Below are 12,062 nucleotides of genomic sequence, written 5' to 3' on the forward strand. Positions count from 1 at the left end.
GCTCTCTCCTACAGTAACTTATAGCTGACAGGCATCACTCTCCTATAGTACCTTATAGCTGACAGTTAGGTCTCTCCTACAGTACCTAGCTGACAGGCATCACTCTCCTACAGTACCTTATGGCTGCCAGGCAGCACTCTCCTACAGTATGTTATGGCTGACAGTTAGGTCTCTGCTACATTACCTGATGGCTGACAGGTTGCACTCTCTTACAGTCCTTATGGGTAACAGACAGCCCTCTCCTACAGTATCTAATAGCTTACAGGCAGTACTCTAATACAGTACATAATAGCACAGGAAGCACGCCCTTGTATTACCTAAAAACCATCAGTCTCTAATAGTAACTAATAGCAAGCAGGTAGCACTCACTTACAGTACCTAAAGAGTTGTCAGGATGTACTAACCTACCCTACCCAAACCCTGACAGGCAGCAGCACCTCCTTACCTTCCCTATTAGCTGACAGTCAGCCTCTAATAGTACCTAATAGTGAGAACACAGCACTTATAGTACTCAAGAGCTATGAGAGACTAACCTATATAACCAAACAGCTGACAGGCAGCATGTTCTTATAGTACCTAACAGCTGGCAGGTAGCACTATCCTACATTAGCTAATAGCTGACCGGTGTTCTTCAACAGTATCTAATAGCCTGCAGACAGAACTTACCTACAGTACTGACCAGCTGTCAGTGAGCACTACAGTATCTAATACTGTAGATTAGATACTGTAAATTAGATACCTACAGTATCTAATAACTAAAACACACTGCACTCACCTACATTATCCACAGTATCTAATAACTATCTACAGTATCTAATAACTATCACACTGCACTCACTCACCTACACTATGGGATAGCTAGCACGCTGCACTCACCTACAGTCCCTGTCAGTGATGAGCAGTTAGCACTCATCGACAATATCAAAATAAGAGTGTTCGTCAGAAGTCTTGTACTGTACCCAAGAGCTGACATGTCAGTTGAATATCACGGCTTCTACAGTCTCTCTATAAGGAAAGCTGCAGATAAGAGCCATCTATCTCCAAGTCACAAGAGGTTTTGCAGCAGTTCCAGTATATACAGCACTTTATTGCATTATCAACCCCCCGGCAATAACATCAGCACAAGCCATGTATATGATTGTCAGTATTCCCTAACATCCTTTGCACCCCCCTTGCATCGGGACGCTTAATGGGAATTAATAGGCAGAAAGAGTATATTAGAATGCAGCAACATGTTTCACTTAAGCAATTTTCCATGGCACTTGAAGTTTCTCCTTGACACATTCTCCCTATAAAGCCCATTCAGCAGGCTGGCTAAATACCTGCAACGGCTTATTGAAAACATCCCGGCAGCTCCCAGCCATTCAACTTATTCCAGCTCTAATCTCATCCATGTGCAGCAGCCGCGGACCCCTAGGCACAAGCCCTCCAATATACCCAAAATAGGTCAATATTCAACTTACCCCACACCTGACAGCATAACAATCCACACAGCAGGGGCACCACCAGGAAGCCCATGTTTTCCCAATATAGGAGAAATCCCAAAATCCAGCAGTGGATATGCGGGACAGGCACCCAAATCAGGGAAGTGGCAATAAGTAGAAAACTTTATCTTTCCCTAAGGTGACACAGCACAGGAGGTAACCTGTAAGCCCAAGGATTCCTCATAGATACATCTAGTCCTCAGCACTCTACAATCCATGAATGATCCCCAAAACTGCTTTAGATGGCAGCACATATCCTGACGGTGGTGTCACAGGCATGGCAGCTCCTGGTTACCATGGTGGAATCCAAAAAAATAAAAAAAGATGGGAGAGATGGCACGGCTACTGCAAAGTGGTCCACAAAAGTTGTCCTTAGGGAGGGTCGGGCAATGTGATCTCTCTGATGACTTTTTTTTTTTGAGGCTGTGGATGTTACAGGGAAGAGCAGCAGCAGAAGCAGCCTCACTAGATACAGCTCAGTCCCTGTGATTTCTTATGACATGTTCCTTTTTTAGCTCCCATAGCAGGCAGTGAGCTGAGTGCTGCTGGCAGTGTATTCCCTGGGATGTAGGTGTGCGGCCAGGGTGGGGGGGGGGGGAAGAGACACCCTCCTCTGTGTAATTCAGTAGTCCCCCAGCAGCCCAGCACTGCACTGATGAGCCCAGCCCTGTTCTGTCACTGCCAGTTCTCACTGTGGGACCTGGCTCAGCTCAGCAGCCAAACACTTGGAAAAGGAGGAGGAGATAGAGGAGCTGGACCCTGCTGTGAGTGAGGAGGTAGAATTGCTCCGCACACTTCCAGCCTTGCACTCCTCTACAAATAAGCTCATTCACTAATCCTGCACACAATGATACGCCGCCACTGGCAGGGCTCCATTTGCTTGCATAGGAGCAATATAGGCAGGGACGAGCCGGAGCTTCCTCAATGGCAAAAGCAGCAGGATCTGCCTTGCTCATTACACACACACACATAGATACATAGATAGATACATAGATAGATAGATACATAGATAGATGTATAGGCAGCCTGGGTGCCCTTATCCTTAAGGAACATAAAGCTTTTTGTGATTTGTAGTTCATCAACAGCCGGAGGGCAGCAGGTTGGAAATTGCTGATTTACTCCAAATACTAAAGAAAATATTTCTTGTATCAATAATTTTTAGGTTCTAATGGGCCTGGGGACCATGTGAATGAACTCTTTCTACAATGTCTTTATTGTATACCTGTTTACTCTCAAAGCAAACGCCCCTGCCCAGTCGGAGTTGCTGCTCTCCAGCATTCTGCGAGTTAATTCCCAGCTCAGCTCTCAGTGGGTTAATTCCCAGCTGTCTGCCAGTGACAAAAGAGCTGATTGGACCAAACGGGAGCAGCTCTTTCTCTCCTCACTACTGCACATCCCCAATGCCTTCCTATGCACACTGTGCGCAGATAGCACCTATCATTGACTTGATTAGCTATAAAAGGGTGGGGGGGGGGTGCTTTATGTGGTTTCAGTAAGATCTTCCCGTTTGGACTAATAGAAAAGCCATAAATTATTCCCTGCTGGACAGTGTTTTATTAAAAGAAGAGTAGCAATAAATAAGGGCTGTAAATTGGTGTTTTTCCTTAAGCATCAATGCTAAACACTGCACATTTAATAGTCATGGAAATGGAGAGGGGGGAAATATTTCAGTGCAGTGTTAAAAATGAAAGAGAAGGGATATATATATAGATATACAGATACATATAAATATATATATATAATATATTATAATTACGGATGCTGCTTGAGCTCAATAGGGTTAACGTATTATATTTGCAGCAGTCAGTGTAACTAGGTGGGACTGAGAGCACGTGTAGGATCACAGGCAGTCTCTTAGCTGTTTGATGTTTGCACTTAGGATCAGACTGTCACAGCCATAGAACAAGCTGTCAGGGAGCTAAATGAATCTTTAGCTCCCCCTACTGGCCAGGAAATTTAAACTACATCTCTGTCATTTTTTTTTAAATATCTGTTTAATCAAAATAGTTTTGTTATATCTGACCTAATTTTTTTGCAAAAGGCAAACAGAAATATTTACCAGGTATGTACCTGTCTAATCATATACAGAGAGATTTTGAAACAACCCCTAACGTGCCTATATAATAATTTAGAAAATTTACACTAACTGCTGAAAAGGGACAAACCCATTATCATTTGCCATTTCCTTTACTAATTCCAGTTTAGCTACTGGCTGATAATTATTATGCACAATATATTAAAACATTATTTCTAAGGTAAAAAAAAATATAAAAAGATAATATAAATAAGTAAACCATATATATATATAAAAATTTTCTAAATGCGTTATATATTATTAGTGTAAATTTTCTAAATGCGTTTTTGAGCCAGATAATGCCTCATTACTGCTTAGGAAAACAAAGGCCAACAACATGCATTACCATCTTTTTTTTCATATTTTTTTTTATTTAAGATTTTTTAAAATAAAATAAAAAATTACCTTTGTGGACCCTAATATGCTCGCATATTTATATTAGCTTTTTATATTTTTGTTTCCTTAGCCAAAATGTTTTTAATATATTGTGCATAATAATTATCAGCCATTAGCTAAGTAGGAATCAGTAAAGGGAATGGCTAATGTTGATGGATTTGTGTCCCTTTTCAGACTCAGTTACTGGGTTACTAGGTAGAAATACAGTTGGGAGCTCTGTTAATGACACAACCACACTGTCTGCAAATATTGACAGTTCACCAGCATTGTTCATAGAAGGGAAGACATGTTCTACTAGGGCGCTGTTACATAGCACACACAGAGAGCAGAGCCAGGATCCTCCTGTACATCTGTATGTAGGTACCAAAGCTGCACTTACTGTACATGTTCTGTGCTATATTGTATGTTTGATACAGGGTTGTTGGAAATAAAAACTTGGTAGAAGTAGTAAAACATTAAGGGAAAGTAAAAAAGCTTCCCAGATTGAAGCTAATATAACATTATTCTTTGGGATCTAAAGCCATATTGGCCCCACCATGCCATTAGCCATTGACTTCAATGAAAGAAGGTCAGCTGTAAATTATCGGGGCTCATCGGGTGTTCTGCTCAATCTCTGCCCCAAACTGCATGTCTAATTCACCCTGTCAGGAGGGGGCAAGTACCGTAGCGCCACATCAGTCTCCATTCACATATCCAATAAAGGCACTCCTATAAACTGCTATGTGCTCTTATACAGACAGTGTGGCTCTAGGTGCAATATGCATGGCTATTAAGGGAGAAGTTTTATTTGGGGCTATGGGGCACATTACACCATGCTGTGGAATAGAACAATTATGAGCATATATATTTCTGGATTGTGTTTTTCTGCACCTTGAGACGGGCAGCGGAACAGAAGCCAAAATGCTGGCTATGCATTAAATGTAACTTTTTTGAGAAGATAAAACCCGTGAGTGAAGATTTCCTTCAATACGTGGGCATCTGTTGTTATGTGAACTGCACCCAGATGCAGCGCTTCTGATACACGTGAGTGCCAGCATCCAGGTGTAAATATGTGCAATGATAATATGTATGACTGTGCCATGTCAAGGGAAGGCTTCAAGGCCACACTGCTTTCCAGATCTTTAGAAACCCCCCTGCTTTAAGCAACATAGAGAACAACCAGGTTGGGATCAAACAGGCCACTATTAGTGATGAGCAAATTTTTTCGCCAGGCATAGATTTGCAGTGAATTTCTGCATTTCGCCATTAGCAAATTGTTTTGCCAAACTTCAGAGAAAAATCGCTGGGAAAAAAAGGGCACAGTCAGGTAGGAATGGACGTGGGGTGACAAAAAAAAAAGACGTAGATAACAAAAAAAAAACCTTTCACGATTTTTTCGCCGTTTCGCGAATTTTGCTGTTTTTTCGGGAATTTTTCGGAGAAGTGAAACGGGACAGATTTGCTCATCACTAGCCACTATTTATTATCACAATGTGACAAATTAAAATCCTTTCCTTCACTGTGCAAATCCCTTCTCAGCCTACCCTTCCTAACACAGTCATTGCTTATGCTTTATTAATATAGGCTAAGCCTCATTCTCACACTACCCCTAGCAATCTCAAGCTCCTTGTATCTGCTCAAACTACAGAAAAGTGCCACACTGGGGGTCGCGTATCCATATCCTTATCAAGATGTACATCCATAGGAGCAGGTCATACCAATATATTCCTGCAGCATGTTCTTATTATCTTCCATCATTACAAATAGTGTAAAGTGTAAGAGCCTTTTGATAACAAATGCAAAACCAAAAAAGATGCCCTCTACAGTATGTAATCCCCAGATATGCCAAGCCTGCCCTCCTGTGCACCCCCCTTCCCAAGCCATGTTATTGATGTTGGAAATACAGTATTCCGAGCAGTGCCCCAGTATAGAAAGTAGACATCAATACAGCTATACAAATGTACTATGCTTGGCTGGACAAACCTGTCCTGGTCATGCATGAATGACAAATATCAATATGGTGTTAGGTTGCTAAACAGGCTTTAAGCACTGCCCATAATGTTTGCAAGAGGTTTAGAAAACAACATTTATATCCAAGATTTCTGTGCAGACCAGAAAATTACAGACATGAGCCCGAGTCATGTTGGGGATCCTGCTTATCCTCTCCTAAGTAATGAGTCTGAGAGATTTTCTAGAGTTCCCCATAGACCACAATGGAGCTTCTATGAAATAAACCACAAGCTGCAGACTGAATACACAAATAAAAATGTTAACAACTATAGAGTATGTAAATAAACACAGCACATTACCTGCCTATGATTCCCACTGAGAACTGGCAAAATGAAATTGTGGAAAACTTGCAAATTGTGCATTTCTAATGAATTATGTGCCATACATTCACTATCTGTAGGCAAGTGTAGGCAAGGGCAGCATCAGAAGTATCGGCATTTCCAAAATGTGTGATTGCACAAATTCATATATCCATATGTACAGTAATGCGTAGGCTGCAAAACATGGTTTTGTTTGGGGGCAGCCAGAGAAATTAGGTGATTATGATGCTTTAAGGCCACCTCTACCTATAAAGACCATAACTTTTATAACCTACATATTGAAGTATGTCTTCTAAAGACTTTGAGGTAAATAAATCCAGCAGTCGGAGCAAATTTTGCTTATAACACACACCAACCAAATACTGGTATTATTTCTAATGCAGTAGATAGATAAATAGGTTGGTTTCTATGTAAGGGCTATCATGGAGTTAACTTTGTACAAGGTCTTGAGTGCTGGAAAGCATTAATTCATGGAGCATGAAGATGCAGTGTCTAGTAAATAAGCCTACATTAGTTTGAATCACTTTGTTTAAGATACTGTAGTCAGGGATTAGAATGTTTGTGCCTTTAACTATTGCTCAAACTGGGGTGAGAATAATTTTCAGTGCGTGCACATCAAGAAGAATATTTTACTGAAGGGAGCAACATGTACTATAATGGTATGATGCCTCAGCATATACGTACAGTGACACCCCTCCAGCATATAAATACACTGCCCCAACATATAAGTACAGCGGCACCCCTCCAGCATATAAATACACTGCCCCAACATATAAGTACAGCGGCACCCCTCCAGCATATAAATACACTGCCCCAACATATAAGTACAGCGGCACCCCTCCAGCATATAAATACACTGCCCCAACATATAAGTACAGCGGCACCCCTCCAGCATATAAATACACTGCCCAACATATAAGTACAGCGGCACCCCTCCAGCAAATAAATACACTGCCCGACATATAAGTACAGTGGCACCCCTCCAGCATATAAATACACTGCCCCGACATATAAGTACAGCGGCACCCCTCCAGCATATAAATACACTGCCCCGACATATAAGCACAGTGGCACCCCTCCAGCATATAAATACACTGCCCCAACATATAAGTACAGCGGCACCCCTCCAGCATATAAATACACTGCCCCGACATATAAGCACAGTGGCACCCCTCCAGCATATAAATACACTGCCCCAACATATAAGTACAGCGGCACCCCTCCAGCATATAAATACACTGCCCCGACATATAAGCACCAGTGGCACCCCTCCAGCATATAAATACTGCCACATAAGTACAGCGCCCCCCGCATAAACTGCCCGAATAAGCAGTGCCCCCCAGCATTAAACTGCCCAAAGCGGCACCCCTCCAGCATATAAATACACTGCTCCAGCATAAAAGTAACTACAGAATTGTGTGCAGTGACCCTAGCATATAATGGTACCAAGTGACCCCAGCATATAACGGTTCTATGCAATGACCCCAGTTCCCCAGCATATATTGGTACCTAATGACTCCCAGCATATAACGGTTCTATGCAATGACCCCAGTTCCCCAGCATATAATGGTACCTAATGACTCCCAGCATATAATGGTTCTATGCAATGACCCCAGTTCCCCAGCATATAATGGTAGACGCAGATGTGTCCCCCCCCCAGGCAAACATACTTTTGGATCAATTGTTGGCAGCCATATAGTCTTATGCAGAGTTGTACTGTGCCTGAGCAAAGCAGTGATTGAGAGGGACAATGAAAACCCCTAATTTGCCTCACTCGCACACTCATGCCATAGAGACACTTATAATGTGCCATATTGTACAACAGCAAATGTACATACAGTAATATGCTTTGCGTTTAAAAACTGTGCCCTATGAGAATAATAACCTTCTAATAAAACCATCACTACTCTGCCCGGGCAGGGCTGTCACTCCCATTGTCACAGCTCAAGACTCTTTGCTACAATACCTAAAAGAAAAGACATATCCTAATGCCATAGCCTAGTGATGCCCAACCAGTGGCTCGGGGGCAACATTATGCTCCCCAACCCCTTGGATGTTGCTCTCAGTGCCCCCAAACCAGGGAGTTATTTTTGAATTCCTGACTTGGGGGCAAGTTTTGGTTGAATAAATACAATATTTCCTACCAAATAAAGCCCCCTGTTAGCTGATAGTGTGCATAGAGGCCCCTAATAGCCAATCTTAGCCCTTATTTGGCTCCTCCATGAACTTTTATGGTGTTTGTGTTGCTCTCCAAGTCTTTTTACAATTGACTGTGACTCACAAGTAAGAAAGTTTGGGGACCCCTGCCATAGTGAAAAGCAAAGTTCTGTAGGAAGTTTTTAGATTATTGCCATTGCTGTGCAAATTCTGATGGCTTCACATTATAACTGACTGTATTTGAAAGTGAGCCTAAAAAATCCACGTGTATATTTATTTGATTTCAATGCGTGCAGAGCAGATTTAGCCTAGAAATCCAAGGGACTCACGTCTGGCACAGACACCCTTACACACTAATTCACATGAGATGCACATACGGGCACGTAGGGACATACACCCCTCTGGACATCACTCAGAGACATGCAGGGAAGGTCGTTGGTATGCAAAGCAATAATTTAAGGGAGGAGAGTGCTCTCCATTTATTGTGGAAGTGTTTGCCTCACCTCTGTAACAAATGCTCTAACACCCTATAAACGGCTGTCAGTGGGAGCAATATTGTTGCATCTCTTCTGAGTATTGATTAACTCGAGCTCATAAACACACAACAAAGCACATTAATAAAGAGTCATGTACAGAGCTGCTTTATTATATAAACCATTCAATGGCATTCTGTGCATGTGTTAAAGGAAAACTCTACCCCCAGATTCAATAGATAGTTTATATCAAATTAAGTGGCCTATGATAGTCTCTGACCAAAATGGAACATATATGTATTAGTAAATATTGCCCTTTTACATCTTTTCCCTTGAGCCGCCATTTAGTGATGGGCTGTGTGTTCCCTCAGAGATCAGCTGACAGGAAATAATGCAGCTCTAACTGTAACAGGAAGTGATATGGGAGTAAAAGACAACATTTTGTCCATTAATTGGCTGATGGGGCCTAACATGTATGTGTGCCTTGGTTTGTTTGTGTGAATGGTATGATCCCAGGGGGCGGCCCTTAAGTAATTAAAATGGCAGTTTTCTATTACGGATTACCCAGTGGCACATACTACTAAAAAAAGTATATTTTTATGAAAATGTTTTATCTAGATGAAGCTGGGATTTACATATGAGCTGTTTTCTGCAATATATTTTTTATAGAGACCCACATTGTTTGGGGGTATAAGATTAATAAGTTGTGCCAATACAATAGACAAACATGGAAATCACACTATTAGCCCCCAAATGCAGTAAGAACAGAACATTCTGCATTTTGTGCACAATTAATCATCATGAAAGCTGATTTATGGCCTCAGTGGAAAATCACATACACGTTCTGGTGCGCGCTACTAAGCAGGTGCCTGCAATGATCCGGGTATTTTAGGGAAATGATGCCGTTTGGGTAAAAAAAAATACCAATTTGCATTTTGCACTTGCTTGTAAATAAGCCCTCATATCACTTGTTTTGGCCCTAAGTGATCACTTCTGTGTCATTTGAACTCATCATTTCCCTGCCAGCCCAATCAGCAGAGATACAGGTATCAGACCCCTTATCCGGAAACCCATTATCCAGAAAATTCCGAATTACGAAAAGGCCATCTCCCATAAACTCATTTTAATCAAATAATTTACATTTTTAATAAAGGTTTCCTTTTACTCTGTAATAATAAAACAGTACCTGTACTTGATCCCAACTAAGATATAATTACCCCTTATTGGGGGCAGAACAGCCCTATTGGGTTTATTTAATGGTTAAATGATTCCCTTTTCTCTGTAATAATAAAACAGTACCTGTACTTGATCCCAACTAAGATATAATTACCCCTTATTGGGGGCAGAACAGCCCTATTGGGTTTATTTAATGGTTAAATGATTCCCTTTTCTCTGTAATAATAAAACAGTACCTGTACTTGATCCCAACTAAGATATAATTACCCCTTATTGGGGGCAGAACAGTCCTATTGGGTTTATTTCATGGTTAAATGATTCCTTTTTCTCTGTAATAATAAAACAGTACCTGTACTTGATCCCAACTAAGATATAATTACCCCTTATTGGAGCAAAAACAATCCTATTGGGTTTAATTACTGTTTAAATAATTTTTTTAGTAGACTTAAGGTAGGAGATTCAAATTACGGAAAGATCCCTTATCCGGAAAACCCCAGGTCCCGAGCATTCTGGATAATGGGTCCCATACCTGTACTCCAGGGGCAGGTATATCCTGTATTTGATTTACACGGCCAGTGGTGTTTTTTTCTGCAGGTCACATGTTTTTCAGAGTCACAAAGTTGTTACTTTTTTTTCTGCATTTTTCAGCAAAATCAATTTTTCCCCACAACATATTTTTCTCCTCTTTACTAGACCCAGGACAAAAAGCAGAATACAATCTCAAATTGCCCATGACAAACACTCACAATGGACTGGACTGATGGGGAATTCCACCATCCCAAAAGAAACACTTCTTCAAATTTTTTAAAAGAAAAAAAAAAACAGATGCTAAGAATAAAAAAATACAACAACATTTTACCAAAGTTTGCTTACTCTGCCCAGTTACTCCTTTTATTCCATATGTGGAAAATCTATAATTGTTGCAGAAATGAATGTATAATCCATGTTTTCCCATAAGGGTTCCCTATGATGCTGGCCCCTGTGATACTAATGCCTTTTCTACCCAACAATCAGCCATGGCAGTTCCCCATAGCAAATGCCTTTCTATGTTACCCTAAATTCAGCTTTGGGTGTCCCTTTAGCCCTATGCCCTATTTTTAAGTCAATATATTAATATTTATTTTAGAAAGCAAGTGCCTCAGTGCAGAATGCTGTGCATTAATAAGGCATCTTCCCCACCTCTCCCCTCTTGCTTATTCCTGAATGGGCAGCTAATCACAGGAATGTATTTGCTGCTTCACCCCTATCTGATGCTTGGGGAAGTATATCCTTAGGTCTTCTTTCATCACATGGACTTAATCCTCTCTCTCAGGACTTAGATGACTTCCTAAAGGCTTTAATCCTAATAAAAAATGCTCTTTGCCAACTCATTGGGAATTAGGTGGTTATCTTACTCTAGGCTTTGCACTCCACTAACCTATATACTACTCCTCGAAAAGCCAATAAGGGAAATCTACTTTTACGGAGAAAATTAGATTCCTGTATGTGCTCCTGCCTGCTCACTGCCCCTGGAAAAGGCAACAAAGGTGCAGAGTTCAGAATCCAGAGAACACAGAACTAGCTATTTGTATGCCGAGCAGGCCACGGATTGGGGGTGAACAGAAAAGCCATATTGTTGTTTAAGTACCTGCCTGCACTGGTCATATCAATCTTTAAATGATCTTAAGGCCTGCCACATACAGCCCCATCTTTAAAATGTAAAAACACGTGTATATATATATATATATATATATATATGAACAGAGAGCCGCACACACAAGGACTTAGTAATGTAGTGAAAAAATTTAATTAAAAAAATATACAACGTTTCGAGTACTGACTGTACACTTCCTCAGGGACAAACCTGTACAGTCAGTACGCGAAACGTTGGATATTTTTTTAATTACATTTTTTCACTACATTACTAAGTCCTTTTGTGTGTGCGGCTCTCTGTTCATATATTGCCTCAATTTATCCAGCACCCAGGGCATTTGAACTTCTATAGGGTGTGCTC

At 41.0% G+C, this 12,062-nt stretch overlaps 1 protein-coding gene across 14 annotated transcripts in view; it reads right to left on the reverse strand.

Moving 5' to 3' along the window:
• Positions 1-12,062, reverse strand: part of robo2 (roundabout guidance receptor 2) — a 627,127-nt gene that overhangs the window by 286,072 nt on the left and 328,993 nt on the right. The window contains exon 1 of one of the 14 annotated variants that reach the window (XM_031896597.1): positions 1,464-2,280. The exons of the other annotated variants lie outside the window; for them this stretch is intronic. Within the exon in view, the coding sequence (XP_031752457.1) occupies positions 1,464-1,518 (55 nt within the window). The 5' untranslated portion in view covers positions 1,519-2,280. Of the gene's footprint in view, positions 1-1,463; positions 2,281-12,062 lie in introns of those variants that run through there. 14 annotated transcript variants of the gene reach the window in all.

The sequence above is a fragment of the Xenopus tropicalis genome, chromosome 2 (assembly GCF_000004195.4).
Source record: "Xenopus tropicalis strain Nigerian chromosome 2, UCB_Xtro_10.0, whole genome shotgun sequence".
In the NCBI taxonomy this organism is placed as follows: domain Eukaryota; kingdom Metazoa; phylum Chordata; class Amphibia; order Anura; family Pipidae; genus Xenopus; species Xenopus tropicalis.